This window comes from Malaclemys terrapin, chromosome 3, assembly GCF_027887155.1.
Source record: "Malaclemys terrapin pileata isolate rMalTer1 chromosome 3, rMalTer1.hap1, whole genome shotgun sequence".
NCBI classification, from domain to species: Eukaryota; Metazoa; Chordata; order Testudines; family Emydidae; genus Malaclemys; species Malaclemys terrapin.
The window spans coordinates 198627128-198643314 of record NC_071507.1 but is presented as its reverse complement, the minus strand read 5'-3'; the positions used below and the strand labels follow the sequence as shown (position 1 = coordinate 198643314).

Below are 16187 nucleotides of genomic sequence, written 5' to 3'. Positions count from 1 at the left end.
TGGGGTTTTTATATAGTCCAGGTACCCAATGAGAAAGCTGCTGTGCAGCCAATCAGGGGCCTGGGGCGTGGCTGCTGTGGGGCTGCAGGCCTTTAGCACTAAGGCGGTAGGTCAGGGCTGGTGACTCAGCATGCAGTGGTGGTACTGAGTCTCCGGGGTTCGGTAGCAGGGTGCTGACGCCATGGGAACAGAGCTAGGCCAATGCTCTTTAGCACCCCTCAGCCTTACACGCATTGATTTCCCTTTTGCTGTGGTGCACATAAGCTTCCCCTTCACTCTGGCAGACGTCTGGCTTTATCCGGCTGGACGAGATTCCCCATTCTGTTCTGTGCCAGGAATGAGCCTCAGCGAATGCGTGTGTGTTTTTCACAAGGATCACATTCATGGGTTCCCAGCATCAGCCTCCATCCCAGGCAGCCTTCCCCCCTCATCCCGGCCATTCTCAGCTGCGCAGTGTGCCCAAAGATGTCATCTCCACCGTGATAAGGTACAGAAGGGGCTGTGAAAGGAAGGCTCGCAGTTGTTCCCGGCGCCGGACTGGGTAGAGGCGGACGTGTCTAACCCGGGCCTTCTCCTCCACAGCACCAAAAATAGATGACATCATCTGTGTGACCCAACACCCGTATCAGCCCCGCACAGAGGTGCGTGCTGAGTGGAGCCGGAGGAAGAGGGGAGGGGATGAGGGAAGCAAAAACCCTGGGCTGGAGGTTGGTTACTTTGGCAAAAATACAAAGTTCTGCAAAACGTCACCAGCCAGACTTCAAAAAGGTGGAAAACTGAAGGCTCTTTCTGCCAGCTCCTGTTATCCAGGGGCAGCTTATCTGGTGATCCGAATGAGCCCCAGGGGCTGCCGGCCCCTGGCTAGCTTCCCTGGACCTCCAAAGAATATACCAGCCCATCAAAAGAGAAGAGCATCACCAAGTAGAAGAGACTGTGACTGTGAGAATGAGCTTTGCCTACAGCTACGAGGAGAAGCATGGGCTGAGATTTACACAACGGACGAGGGGACGTAACCTCGCGACTCCCAGTGAAATTAATGGGGTTGTGCAGATAAGTCCCCTGTTTGGCTTTGAAAGTTGCAAGCATAGACTCTAGAGAGACAGGACGAGATCTTCAGCTGGTATAAATCAGTATAGCTCTGTCCCTGGAGCTATGCCCATGTCCTTCTCAGTGGGTGCAAACCCCATTGAAGCCAGTTTATATTAACTGAGGATCTGGTCCATAAAATCCCCCCTTGCCAGTACAGGATTACTCCCCATGGTACATGTTATAGTGCTTTGTTCAAACTGGTTTTAAAAGTCCCCAGCAATGGAGTTTCCGCTGTCACATGCATTCACAGCCAAATGCATCGCCCAGTCAGGAAGTTTTCACTGTTATTCAATCTAAATTTCATCCCATTACTTTTAGTTATGTTTCTATGTGTTGGAGCAGGCAATTCCTCTCACTTCTTGGGGCTAGATTCTGCCCCCCCCTTACTCCCAGGGCGTAACACTCTGCTCTGCAATTAGCTGCAATGCTATGCAAAGTAATTACACGCATAGGCTCTCTTTACAGAGGAAAATGCTACTCATCATGCACCCATGCAAATTTGAAGTGTGACAATAACGGTGCAAAGATTCTTCCTGACCCACACAGTGATCAGTTTTTACCCTGAAGCATGAGATTTGATTGCTTTATTTTAGGATGTATAATTACAAGTGTCACTAGTGGCAAGAAGAGGGACATGTTCTCAATGTACCCTAACCTTAGGGGAAACTTACTGGGTTTTGTTGTGAACTTGAACATTTTGTTCAGGTTTCCTGGAAAGATCATTCCCCTGGGAAAACTGGAAGGTATTGCTCAATTTCCACCCCTACTTTTATCCCCGGGCTAGATAATTTGATGAGGCTGAATTTTAAAGCATATTTAACACAGGCACTCTTTTCATGTACAGTTCTGGATCCATAAATAATTGTTTGTGGGTACAAATAAGGACATGTAGAGTTGACATCTAACTCAGTCAACTGGGTAGCTGCCCTCATGTAACCATACCCACAGATTCCAGAAAGTCATGACAGGCATATGCTTCTCTTGCATGGGGGTAGCTTTTAGGGAGTTCTCTTCTGCACACATAGTTCAGGTTGCCTTTCAGCTACAAGCTGGGGTCAGACTCTTAGCTGTTACAAATCAGCCCAGCGCTGTTGAAATCCCTGTGGTTACATTGACATACAGCTGAAGATCTGCCCCCAAATTTCCTTTTAACTCGAATCTCCCCTGAAGAAAAATATGACTTCCAGTCAGAGCGGGAAAATGGTCACAAACTCCTGCTAGGTGTGCGAACCCAGCAAGCAATGCTGCCAACTCTCATAATTATATCACAAGTCTTGTGATAGTTAGTTTTTTTTAAAGCCCCATGTCCTGGAGTCCTGTTATTCTATGAAAATCTCAGCTTTCAGTTAAATAAATAAATAAAAAAAGATTCTGTCTCTTGTGGCTGCAGGGAAAAGCTTGAAAATGTGCCCTGAGTGCCCCCTAAAGGCTCAGAAACCAGAGACAAATTAAAAATATATTATTTTTAATATCCTGAGTTTTGAGCGCGTGGGGTTAGCTGTGCTGAGTTTCCAGCCTTCTGTCTCATTTCATGTCACCCATCCTTAACAAGCAGTCAATGTCTGTGCAGTGCTTTGAAAATGCAAACAGCTCCCTAAGCACTAAGGACCAGATTAAAAACCTGGCCCCATGTGAAAAGACAGCTGAATAACAAAGGATTTAAAGAAATATTAGCGGCTTTCAAGACTGATATTCCCTCATATTAGCTTGCAGCTTTAGTGAGGTAGGAGAAGTGGGCTAAGATCGCCATCTGCTGTTGGGAAACTGTACATTAGCAACATTGAGAAGCCTGTTCCAGGTCCCCTTGAATTCAATAGAAAGACTCTCCGGCCTGACGTCTTTAGGAGCTAGATTAGATGAATAGAGTGTAAAGCCAGAAGTAGGGTTACCATACGTCCGGATTTTCCCGGACATGTCCGGCTTTTGGGGGCTCAAATCCCCGTCCGGGGGGAAATCCCCAAAAGCCGGGCATGTCCGGGAAAATCGGGAGGGCTTGGCCGGGGCCTCTTTGTCTGGGGTCGGCGGTGCGGGGCCGGGGCCGGTGCGGGGCCGGGGTCGCGGGGCCGGGGGCATGGTGCCGGGCCGGGAGCCGGGCCGGGCGCGCGGTGCCGGGCCGGGGGCCAGGCCGGGCCAGGGTCGCAGTGCCGGGCCGGGCCGGGCGCGGGGCCGGGCGGGGAGCCGGGGGCGCGGTGCCGGGCCGGGGTCCGGGCCGGGAGCCGGGGAGCCAGGCCCGCGGGGCCGGGGGCCGGGCCAGGGTCCGGGCCAGGAGCCGGGGGCGCGGTGCCGGTCCGGGCCCCCGGGGCCGGGAGCTGGGCCGGGGTCGGGGAGCCGGGCCGGGCCCGCGGGGCCGGGAGACGGTCTGGGGTCGGGGAGCCGGTCCGGGCCCGCGGGGCCGGGAGCCGGTGCAGGGTTGCCAGGCCGGGGGCCGGGAGCCGGGGTCGCGGGGCCGGGAGCCGGGGGGTGCGCCGGGCTGCCGGGGGTGGTCGGCCGGGGCCGGCACCCCAGGGCCCGAGCCGACCCAGGCTGGAGCTGCCGGGGTCCAGCCTGGGCCACGCCTCCTCCCCCCACACTCCCCCTTACCTGCTACAGGCTTCCCGCGACTCAAATGTTCGCGGGAAGCAGGGGAGGGGGCGGAGACTTTGGGAGGGGGCGGAGTTGGGGTGGGGCGGGGGCGGGGCTGGGGGCGGGGGCGGGGCCCCGGGGAGTGTCATCCATTTGGAGGCACAAAATATGGTAACCCTAGCCAGAAGGGACCAGAAAACCATCTAGTCCAACCCCCGTGTAACACAGGCCATTACATTTCACCCATTTACCCCTGGATTGAGCCCAATAACTTGTGTGTTGGCTAAAGCATAACTTCCAGAAAGGCCTCAGCCCTATGGCAGCATATTAACTGTTCTTTTCCCCTCTCTGAGCCCACTTTCATCCTCTTCCCCCCTTTAAGAATGTCCTTACATTTTTAAAGCAAATTCCATTGTGTTTCTTGACTGATTTGGATTTATACAAAACAGATGCTCGCCCCTTACAAGTCATAGGAACACAGGCCGGGAAGGGGCCTCTTGGGTCAGCTGGTCCAGTCCCCAGGTATCTTGGGCAACTCTGTCATGCAATCCTGTTCATGGACTCCTCAAGCTCCATTTTAAAACTAGTGAGGTTGTTTACGCCCAGTACTCTAGAGGGAGGCTGTTTCAGATCATCAACACGGCTGCTACTCTGAAACCTGCCATCTTCTCTGATGGTTAGAAACCTTTTTCTAATTTCCAATCTCAATGTATCCCTGGCCAGTTTATTCCCATTTGTTCTTGTCCCAGCATTCTCCTTTAGCTTAAATCTTTCTTCTCCCTCCCTGATGTATTTCTAGCTGTGGTCTTCACAACAGACCTAAGATCACATTAGACTGCCCGAATCCTGTGCTTGTGTCCTCACACGCGTAAGCACTTCCAGCCTCAAAACATGATTATCCCCTGTGGAGAAATAACACTGTTGCCAACCCTCAAGATCTTATCACACGTCTCACGGCTTTTAGTGTTTTTCTTAATGCTTCACCTGCATTTGAAAAGTCAATGGGATTGCTACTTTGATTGTAAGCTGTCTGAGTTGGGGACTGTCTTTTTGTTCTGTGTTTGTACAGCACCTAACACCGTGGGGTCCCGGTTCATGATTATGTCTCCTAGGCGCTACAAATGAAAATAGTCACAGGCTTTGCTGGATCAGGGCCTAAAGCCTCAGCCACCAATAAATTCCATATGATTAAGTCACTTATTCAGCTCTCACTGGGAGCCACTTGTCAAATGGGTAGTGATGCCCTTGGGAAGCTATATGACCTCTCCCCCCATTACAGTCACAATCATTGGCCTATTGAGCCTCACAAAAGCCCTTGGAGGTAGGGCAGTGCTATTAGCCCCACTTCACAGACACTGAAGCACAGAGAGACTACATAACTTGCCCAAGGTCAGTCATAGAGTTTGTGGCCCTGCTGGAGAATTGAACTCAGATTTTGCAGTACCTAGGCTAGGGGCCTAATCACTGGACCAGCCTTTATCACTAGTGCCTGTAACGCCTTGCATTGCTCACTACTGAGAGTAGTCTTGTGTCACTGGTACATAGGGTGACCAGACAGCAAGTGTGAAAAATCGGGATGGGGGTGGGGGGCAATAGGAGCTTATATAAGAAAAAGACCCAAAAATTGGGACTGTCCCTATAAAATCGGGACATCTGATCACCCTACTGGTACAACTCACCACACTACGCCTTAGACCCAGTAGGAAATGTTATCTGGATTGGGTCCTTGGGCTGGATTATGCTTTTTAAACTTGGTTTTGTTTGTTAAAATTGGGAGTTTTTGAAAGTGGAGTTATTTGCCAAAGGAAATCAAATCAATGATTGCATTCAATTTTTGAACACGCCACCCTGTGGCTCAGATGACCAATCAACTCCAGCAACACAAACACCTAATACATAGAACTGAAAGCAAAGCCCCACGGAGCAGAACAGCTAAAATAGTTGTTTCTAGTGTCTGATAAAATATTGATCTTTTATCCAACACGTTTGTCCACTGGGGACTGGACTGAAACTCATTTTCCACCGGCCACCGAGCAGCCTTGGCTGAGATGTCTACAAATCCATTGACAGAGGCAGTCAGGGCTTGCTCCAAAGCCAATTGAAGTTAGTGAGATTCTTTCCATGGACACCAATGAGCTTTGGTTTTGGCCCTTGGAGGGCTATGGCTTTTACTGGATGTGCTGTTAACTTTAAACTGATCAGATTTTTTCCCCACTGTCTACCTTGTCTCTCCTCCATTTATTTGTTTTTCCACGTCTTGTCTCATACATACAGTGTAAGCTCTTTGAGGCAGGTCCTGTCTTGTGGTGAAGATCTGTGCAGTGCCTATCACAATGAGGCCCTGGTCCTTGAATGGGCCTTGTAGATGCTATCATAATACATTACTGCAGACCCTGGCCAGATTCAGACGGAAGACCTAGAAGCAAAAGGGTGCTTATTCCTTTCCTAAGCCGATCAACAAGGGGGCAGTCCCAAAATGTAAAATTTGTGGCAGAATTTTCCATCTTCCCATATCCCTAAGAAAAGTGTGGTTGAAGTACAGACCCAGAGGAGTATATCAAAACAAGAATTTTATTTGCAATGGAAAAAACCATGAGTTTGGTGTCGCTGGTGTCCAGCATGGGAGTTACACGTGTTCGCTGTGCTGTTATTGGAAAGTCTTGTTCGGTTTCCTTCCGCTTTTGGGTCCAGAGCGTTCTTCATCCCAGCCTTGTCTCTCACTTGCAGCAGCGCAGGTGACCATTGGTGCAGGTGCCAACCTGATGTTCCATGTGGAAGCAAAGCCGTCGGCAGTGGCCATGGTTGCTCAGGCACTGCAAGGTGTCGTAAGTGCTGCCTCTTGCTGCACAAGGAAAGGAGATGTGAGATAGTTGCAGTGACAAGGGTGGAGCCCTGCAGAGCCCCATTAAAGTCAATGGTGATTGCCTGCCTAATGGAGCACTTGGGAAATTGTGTAGATTATATATCATGATTCTTGCACTTTAATGGAAACATAAACATACCGTTGCCTTTTTTTCCATTTTATGAGTGCATAAAGGCCAGTGAAAGGGTTGCTTTGAGGGAATTGGTTTGATTTGGTGGTGATTTTAAATGGGCGGGGGGGGGGAGGCATAAAAGGGCAGGTTTTGCTTGTTTGACTCTCTAAATGGGGCGGTAGGGAGCGATAGCTCAGTGTTTTGAGCATTGGCCTGCTAAACCCAGGATTGTGAGTTCAATCCTTGAGGGGGCCACTTAGGGATCTGGGGCAAAATCAGTACTTGGTCCTGCTAGTGAAGGCAGGGGGCTGGACTCAATGATTTTTCAAGGTCCCTTCCAGTTCTAGGAGATAAGATATCTCCATTAATTTAATTTATAAATATCAGGAATCCCAAGTCTTCTTGTGCTGGAGGACTCATTGGAAGACCAGAAAACTGGAGTGGGAGCTTTCTCAGCCTTCAGTGAAAGGGGCAAGAATATTGACCTTCACTTCACAAAAGATGTTCTTTCTCCCTCTGTCAGGCATTTGAATTAAATAGTTATTAAAAATAAATTAGTATAAAAGTCTGAGTAAACATCCTTCCCCTTCTTGTTATTCAGGTTTCACTTCCTTGTTTGCCATGATGTTAAAATCCTAACACTTCTCCAGTCAGCCCTAAAGTCTCCAGAAACAAACAAACAAACAAACAAACAAACACAAAGAACTAGGATAGATGAGACCTCAATTTCTAAAGTATTTTTTTCTAGTTTAAGGAAAAGGACACCATTTTCTCTTTTGCAATTTACCTTGAGTTTATCTTTTCATTGATTGGGGAGTTTAAATAACGTAGCTGGGACACTGCTTGTTCAAACTGGTTTTTGTGCTAAATATCAGCCAGGCGGGTGAGGTCAGTCAACGCTTTTCTGGCCTGAACTCAACTTTCCGTTCAGTTTTGCAGTACACTAACAAACACTGCTCCTAGCCCGCATTCAGCTCCCCTGACAGCCTGGATGTGGCCGGGTGCATAAGCAAGAGAATAATCAGAAAACAGCCCTGGTCTTTGGCAGTGTGGGTGCTAACGTGAAATACTTAAAACCAATGTAACCGCAATGACACTTCGTGTCTATGCCACACTTTCCAGCTGAACACTTTACAAGATTATGGATCTGATCCAAAGCCCCTTGAAAGATTCCCATTGTCTTCAATGGACTTTGGATTAGACCCCTTATTGGTTATGCTTCACAACACCCTTGGTTTTATTGTCCCCATTTTACAGATGAGGAAAGTGAGACTCACATGAAGTGACTTGCTTGAGGTTGCAAAATGTCTCCTGACTCCTAACCTACTAGTAGATGACAGTGTCTTTGAATGGGTCTGAATTTATCCTGAAACTGAGGAACCCTCTCTTCATGCCTAAGTCCTGCCTCCAGAGGCACAATAAGGACATAACAACAGCCATACTGGGTCAGACCAAAAGTCCATCTATCCAATATCCTGTCTTCCGACAGTGGCCAATGCCAAGTGTTTCAGAGGGAATGAACAGAACAGGCATCGAGTGATCCATCCCGTCATTGACTCCCAACTTCTGGCAGTCAGAAGCTAGGGGTGCCCAGGGTATGTGGTTGCATCCCTGACCATCTTGGCTAATAGCCATTGATGGACCTCTCCTCCATGAACTTATCTAATTCTTTTCTGAACCCAGTTATATTTTTGGTCTTCACAACATCCCCTGAAAACGAGTTCCATGGAATGACTGTGCGTTGTGTGAAGCAGTACTTTCTTTTGTTTGTTTTAAACCTATTAATTTAATCAGGTGACCCCTGGTTCTTGTGAAGGAGTAACTAACACTTCCTTATGCACTTTCTCCATGCCAATTATAGTTTTATAGACCTCTATCATAACCTACCTTAGTCACCAAGCTGAAAAGTCCCAGTCTTTTTAATCTCCCCTCATGTGGAATGGAAGCTGTTCCGTACCCCTAATCATTTTTGTTGCCCTTCTCTGTACCCTTTCCACTTCTAATATATCTTTTTTGAGATGGGGCAACCAGAACTGCAGGCAGTATTCAAGGTGTGGGCATACCATGGATTTATATAGTGGCATTATGATATTTTCTGTGTTATTATCTATTCTTGTCCTAACATTGTTCGCCTTTTTGACGGCCACTGGACATTGAGCAGATGTCTCCAGAGAATGATCTACAATGATGCCAAGATTCTTCTTGAGCGGTCACAGTTAATTTAGATTTCATCATTGTGTATGTAGAGTTGGGATTATGTTTTCCAATGTGTATTGCATTGCATTTATCAACACAGAATTTCATTTGACATTTTGTTGCCCAGTCACCCAGTTTTGTGAGATCCCTTTCATAGACTCATAGATTCTAAGACTGGAAGGGACCTCAAGAGGTCAGCGAGTCCAGTCCCCTGCCCTCATGGCAGGATGAAATACTGTCTACGCTTTGTAACTCTTTGCAGTCAGCTCCACATTTAACTAATAGTGCAATATTTAATTTATATAGTAATTTTTTGCCTGGATGATTTAATCTGCCCTGACTTTACCTATCAGAGAGGTAGCCATGTTAGTCTGGATCTGTAAAAAGCAACAGAGAGTCCTGTGGCACCTTTAAGACTAACAGATGTATTATTATATACCTGCCCCTGGAAATTTCCATTACATGCATCCGACGAAGTGGGCATTCACCCACGAAAGCTTATGCTCCAATACATCTGTTATTGGTGCCACAGGACTCTCTGTGACACCATCTTCAAGGTGCCACAGGACTCTCTGTGACTTTACCTAGTCCTTCACAACAAGAACATTTCTTTCCCCTCTCCATACATTCTATAAAAGCCCTCCAGATATTTTCACCTCACCTGAAGCAGCCTGGAGGAAGAAGATGACAACAGCAAAGAACAGGTAAAGGATCCTCATGGGTGAATGTCAGCTTGGGATCTCGGAGTCACACCAGAGAAGAAGCAGGAGATTGAAGCTGATGTTTGCTGACAGGTGAAGACAAAGGCTCCCTGGATTTATAGCCCCTCCCCCCCACTGGGGATTGTGAAATATTCCTGGTGATGAGGAAAGCTTGATAAGCAGAGGTGCATTTCAACACTCCAGCAAACAGTGCCCTCAGTATCAGATACGCCCATTGTGGGAAGATAAGCAAGGCTTTTGGCAACAAAACAATAACCAGGGGCCAAATTGTAGCCACTCCAGGTTGGGTCTGCCATAGGGCAGAGGGGGCACAATGGGGCTGCTTGTGGGTGCAAGTGTTTGAAGGAGAAAGGCTTTAAATTTCCAACGTTCACTCTCTGGTTACTTGCTGTCACAGTATTGCTGATTCCAAGCATTCAAGAACCAGTCAAGCCCCTCTCCCCATCCAAAAACCAAACCAAACATGAGATTTGATTTTTTGTTTAAAACCAACGATTAAAAAAAAATCCAATTTGAATTCTTCTGGTTTTTACGACTCTCACTTTTTCTAGCTTTTCTTTGCAACTACGGGGCTGGAAACTTCATTTTAAGAACAGTAAAGTGGAGATTCTCCCATAACAAATATCATGAGCTGGGGCTTTTGGAAAGACTCCCAGTTTCACAAGAGTTGGCAGCACTCATGGCCTGATTCTTCCACAGTTCTCCAGTTGGATTCGGGGGGGGGGGGGGGGGGAAGGAGGAATCAAGATAGATGAGACCTCAAGATAAAAATCAAGGCAACAAAACTTTCCCCCAGGCTCTCTTTATACAGCCAGAGAAAAGCCCCAAAGGGTGCAAACAAACATTTATTTTTTCCCTTCGTGGCTTTTATTGCAAGCTGGATGCCATCCAGTGCTGAAAAATGTAAGCCACCAGATCTTCAGACAAGCCAGGTGGAACAAGCCTCAAACAGTGTGGATAAGCCCTTTTACCATCTGGATTTAAACAGAGTCTTGTTCAAACAGGCCCCAGATTGAGCCAGGCCTTGTGGGGAACAACTTGGAGGAAACAAACAAACAAGAACAAAAGAACATTTTGGGTGGCTTCCTTCAAGCTTTGAAGGTTGTTTTCAGGAATTTGTGTAGACCTGAGTTTTACTCTGTTATTTTCACAGTATCATATCTATGCTCGGCTAGTAAAGAACTACAGCCCAGATTTCAATGGGAGTTAGGCACTTAAATATCTTTAAGGATCTGGGCCTGTGGTCTTATGTGCCTGTGTAGCTAGATGACCGTGTTCTAGAGTGTGTGCACATAGCAAAGCTAGTGTATAGCCACTGCGTTTCTGTCGACTGAAGCCAGAAAGCAGCGCAAAACTGCTCGTCAAAGTGAGTCCGCTTTTGAAACAGCCACAACAGTTGCCCACAGGAGGCCAGACTGGGTCCAAGCAGTTAATTAATGAACAGTGCAACTTCCATAGTGGCAGAGCAAGCGGAGATCAACGCATCTCCCCATGCAGATGTTGTGCATCTACGTTGCACCTGGCAAGCTAAAGTGGGGGCCTTGAAAAAGATGGGCTAGTGTCCATGTGGCAAGACTAGCCCTTTTGCTAAAGTGAGCACAGGAGAAATCAGGTACAGGAAGGGCCTGCCCTGCATGTGACTGTTCTGATGGCAGATCGTGGCACTTCACCTCAGCCTGGTTCAGAAGCTGTTTAGACGTCTGGACCCTTGGCAGGGAGCTGCCGTCACATGAAGTGTCAGATCAGCCACATCCCCTCTGCCTGAATCAACGCAGCTGCAGGGTTTTCTGAGCACACAGTTTACAGACCCCAGCCTATGTTTGGTGACTTACCTAATAATAAGCACTTAGGTAGATCAACGAAATAATTAGGGAGCAGTCTGGAGTGCGAGACGTGGTTGTTGAACGCAGGCTCAGCAAAATGCAGTGGGCGGGACATGTGGCCCGACTCAGCGACAACAGATGGACTGTAGCTATATCCGAGTGGTATCCACGAGAACAGAAACGGCCACGCAGTCGGGCTCCAGAGAGGTGGGATGATTTCCTAACAAGGAGATATGGACAAGCATGGCGAAGGATGGCCAGAGCTAGAGAAGATTGGAAGACGTGTTGTGATCAGCTCAGTTTCAACTGATGAAGGACCGACAGTCTATACAGTCTATGCAGATAGGTCAAACTTTTCGAAGTCAGGGGCCACACTTAGGCACCTAAATCCATGTTGAGGCACTTAGCTAAGACCCTGATCCATTAACTTCAATGGCCTTTGGATCAGGCCTAAAGGGGCATGAATTTGTGAGACGATTGATTCAGTGGGAGCTGCTGGGTGCGCAGCACTTCTGAAAAACCAGACCACTCCTTTAGCGGCCTACGTGTGGCTCAACACGCCTAACTCTAGACCCCTATTTTTGGAAATGGTGGCCTACCAGATTTGTCCAAGGTCACAAATTGACTCTACAGTGTGCTCAGGGCACGTGAAAGTCAGTGGGGCACTCAGGAGTAGAACCGAGACCACCTGCCCTCTTCATCTCATGGCCAGTCTCTGGAGCGCACTGCAGCTTGAAGAAAACAGTCCTTGGGCTTGGTTTCCTGGGTGATCCAGCATGCACTGAAGTAATTGGAAAGACTCCCATTGAATCCAGTGGGCTTGGGATCGGCTTCTGGGTGAGGCACGACACTTATTATCTCCTCTACAGAATTCAGAGTGCATTGTGAAGAGTGCAAACCCCACATTCTTGGGATAGAGCTGATTGCTACATCCAGCCTAGGACTTGGAGACAGTTGCATTGTTTCCAGAGGAGCACAGAAGGAGCCTACTCTTAGTCCCTACAGAGGAATTGGCAGCCTGGATCAGACTTGTGCTCCATCTAGTGCCGTATCCCATCTCTGACAGTAGCCAGCATCAGCTGCTTCCCTGGAAGGCACAAGAACCCTACAGTAGTGAGATGTAGGGTAATCTGCCCCCACAAAGGTCTCAGCCTGATCCTTAATATTCAGAGACAGGTTCAAGCTGTGACACATAAGCATTCTATATTTTTTTAATCCCTTCAAAAAAATCTGTTACCGTTAACTGGTATGATGCTGACTGTTCTAGTTCTCCATGAAACCCTCCAATCCACCTTGGAATCTTAATAAGTTCTTAGCCTCAGACATGTGGCAGTGAGTTCCACAGGCTAATTGCATGTTGTGTGGAAAATTAGTTCCTTTTCTCAGATTTGATTTTTCTACCTTGGAGTTCCATCGACTGTTCCTTGTGTGGTGAGACAAGGAGAACGTATGTTTTTTAATCTGATGATACCCCTTTCACCTGAATATGAACAGTTTCCCTTCAGCTGGTATAAAAAACCCTGGCCCTTCATGTTAATTAAACACAGACTTTGGTAGCTGGAGAGTGATAATAATCAATCTCTGCTTGGGAAATGTATGTTTCTGTCCACATCTGTTCCAGCCGCTATGCACTGCTTTGGGGATGGAAAGCAGCTGCAAACCCATTTTAACTGGCCAGCAAAGCAGACGGACTTTGCTGGTGCATTTGGCCTCAGAAATGCAGGATCAGTGATTTCTGAGATGTAGGAATAATTTATTAACCCCCAATTGCACCACCACCATCATCATCACCGCAGAGGAGACCACTGCATCTCTTCAGATGATTACATTCAGCCGCTCCCTTCTTTCCTTTGATCACATCATTGGATCGTTCATCTTTTATTTATAGGCATTTCAGTGGCAGTCACCACCCTGGAGCACAAGACCAAAGTTAGCATGTTAGCAGCAATGTGGAGTAGAGAAGTATGGTTCCCATTGTGTAGAATGGGGGTAAACTGAGGAAAAGAGAGGCAAGGGACCAGAGTGTGAATGCTGTTCTCACTTGGGTGAGCATCTACTCAGACAAACAATCCTAGGGTTACCATTCGTCCGGATTTACCCGGACATGTCCTCCTTTTTGTGCTAAAAATAGCATCCGGGGGAAATTTGTAAATAACTCAAAATGTCCGGGATTTCCCCCCTCCCCCATCAGAGCAGAGCGAGCGGCTGGGAGGGCTGCAGGAAAGTCCCGGGCTGGACTTCGGAGCAGCTATAGAGGAGCCAGATCTGCCCTGCATTCTGAGCCAGCAGCTCTCCCCTGCAGCCCGGCTCCGGCAGCACTGTGCAGGGCCAGGGACCGGGTTTTGTTGTGTTGGGGAGCGCAGCCATGTGTCCGGCTCGCACAGAGCCCAACACCCTGTTCTGAGCAGCAGGGTAAGGGGGCCAGGGGGCAGGAGAAGGGGCAGGGAGGTTCTGGAGGGGGCAGTCAAGAAACGGGGGGGGGGTCGGGAGTTTGGGGGGGGCTTTTTGGGGGGAGTGGAGAAAGTTTTGGGCAGTCAGGGTACAGGTAGGGGGTAGGGTCCTGGGGGGCAGTTGGGGGGGTCTTAGGAGGGGGCACTTAGGGGACAAGGAACAGGGAGTCTTAGGTAGGGGGTGGGGTTCTGGAGGGCAGTTTGGAGCAGGGGTCCCAGGAGGGGGCAGTCAGGGGACAAGGAGCGGGGAGGTGGGGGGCTGGGAGTTCTGGGGGGGGGCTGTCAGGGGGCAGGAGTGGGGAGAGGGATCGGAGCAGTCAGGGGACAGGGAGCAGAGGGGTTTAGATGGGTTGGGAGTTCTGGGGGGGGGCTGTCAGGGGGTGGGGAGTGGTTGGATGGGGCGTGGGAGTCACAGGGGTCTGTCTGGGGTGGGGGTGTGGATAAGGGTTGGGGCAGTCAGGGGACAAGAGGCAGGGAGGCTTAGATAGGGGGTGGAGTCCTGGGGGGCAGTTAGGGGCAGGGGTCCCAGGAGGGGGCAGTCAGGGGACAAGGAACGGGGGGAGGGTTGGGGGTTCTCGGGGGGCGGGAAGTGGGAGGGGCAGGGGCGGGGCTAGGGCGGGGCTCCTCCCGTCCTCTTTTTTGCTTGCTGAAATATGGTAACCCTAAACAATCCCACTGAAATCAATCGTGAGCAATTACTCACAAAAGTGAGCAAAGTCTTCACAAGTTGGCTCTAAAGGACTGGCCCCCAAAGCGTGTGGAACAGCTTGGAACTAAGCCCAGTTCTGCTGATAGCCAACTGTGAGCCTTACCCCTCTAGGCCATCATTGTGGGTATGGCTCTGCAGTACGGTTATTATGCCAGCCAACAAAGGGCTTCATTTGGGCCCTGTTGTGATAATTGGGCCTACAAGTTTACCCTAATTGTGAGCTCTTGTAAAAAGAGAGGCAAAGTTCATGGAGTCAAGTATCAGAGCGGGAGCCGTGTTAGTCTGAATCTGTAAAAAGCAACAGAGGGTCCTGTGGCACCTTTAAGACTAACAGAAGTATTGGGAGCATAAGCTTTCGTGGGTAAGAACCTCACTTCTTCTCCTTGCATCTGAAGAAGTGAGGTTCTTACCCACGAAAGCTTATGCTCCCAATACTTCTGTTAGTCTTAAAGGTGCCACAGGACCCTCTGTTGCTTTTTAAAGTTCATGGAATGTCCCAATAACCTGTAACAACAAATATTGATGGGAAAAGGTGCAAAAGTGAGACAGACTGAATTAGTCCAAACAAAAAGGCCTCCTGATATAACACAAGGACTGTGTTAAGGTCATGCCTGGTAAACAAGAGGCGTAGGGGACCGGAAATCAGTGAACTCAAATTAGTGTGTCAGAAACTAGGCCTAACTGGTGGACAAAATAATGAGGGGATGGGCTATTCCACCCACCATTCCCTTTTGTGGGTCCTTAAAGAAAGAGGCTTGGGGAGAAAAATTGGCTACTGGAGTGAGCTTCATCATCTGGGCTGCTACCCCCACCAACTCCTGGGACCTCAGACCTTCTTCATCCTAATCCTGAGACGTGTTCTTACTGGACCAGGCCAGAGAGAGGGAGCCGGATGGCATCGCCACCTCCTCCAGCATCAGCTAGATCCCAACCATCACCTAGAAAGTGAGACTTTGTCCCCTCCCCCCAGTGTCTTTTTTCTATTCCTTTCCCCTTCCCCCACACCCACAGTTTAATGAGAGTTTGGCTTAGCTGACCAAGACAGTATATTTTGTAACACTGCTGTAAGCCTGTGATCAAAAAGGCAGCTCAATGCAATACCCTAAAAACAGCCTGAGGCTGGTACAGTTTCACCTGGTCTTGGAGCAGCTGGTCAGACCGAGTGCTGTGCCTGTTTTTTCAGCAGTGAAGTTGCAAGTGAGAGTCAACACCAAAGGCAGAAGCTGTATTTTCTCTTTGCTGGTCTTTTCTCTTCCCTTGTGTGTGTGTTTGTCTGAAAGGAAACAGGATCTGATTATAACAGCAGCTCCGGCCATCTCAACTAACTTCTTCTCTTTTCCTCAAGAGGATAGTTGTCACCATCTTTGATACCACCTAAAAGACTGTCAGACAAAGGCTTTTTCCTTCTAAAAAACTCCTTCCAGCTGCAGGGAAAGGGAACAAAGGAGGTTATTAAAATGAAATCCTTACTCAATACTTATTTTTTCCCTTCTTTTCTTTATTTCTAATAGAAGGTTAAAAGGATTTTTAATGGTGTGTTTGCCATGGTACTAAGCAGGCTGAGGTCTCTGCACACCAAGTCCTGAACCTTGTTCGACACTGTTCGATGTTGGACAAGGAGCGGGTTACGTTAACACCTTTAGCCCATCTATCTTAGTACA

General features: G+C 48.5%; 1 protein-coding gene and 1 long non-coding RNA gene across 2 annotated transcripts in view; one reads left to right on the top strand and one right to left on the bottom strand.

Moving 5' to 3' along the window:
• Positions 1 to 9554: 9554 nt before the first annotated feature.
• Positions 9555 to 16118, bottom strand: LOC128835045 (uncharacterized). The gene is made up of 4 exons (XR_008444561.1): positions 15997 to 16118; positions 15661 to 15799; positions 11377 to 13278; positions 9555 to 9678 (listed from the first exon to the last, which is right to left on the bottom strand). It is a non-coding gene; the product is annotated as an uncharacterized LOC128835045 (long non-coding RNA).
• Positions 14992 to 16187, top strand: part of LOC128835044 (beta-defensin 103A-like) — a 22791-nt gene continuing 21595 nt past the window's right edge. Inside the window, exon 1 of the mRNA XM_054024354.1 lies at positions 14992 to 15471. Coding sequence (XP_053880329.1) covers positions 15419 to 15471 — 53 coding nt within the window. The 5' untranslated portion in view covers positions 14992 to 15418. The remainder of the gene's footprint in view (positions 15472 to 16187) is intronic.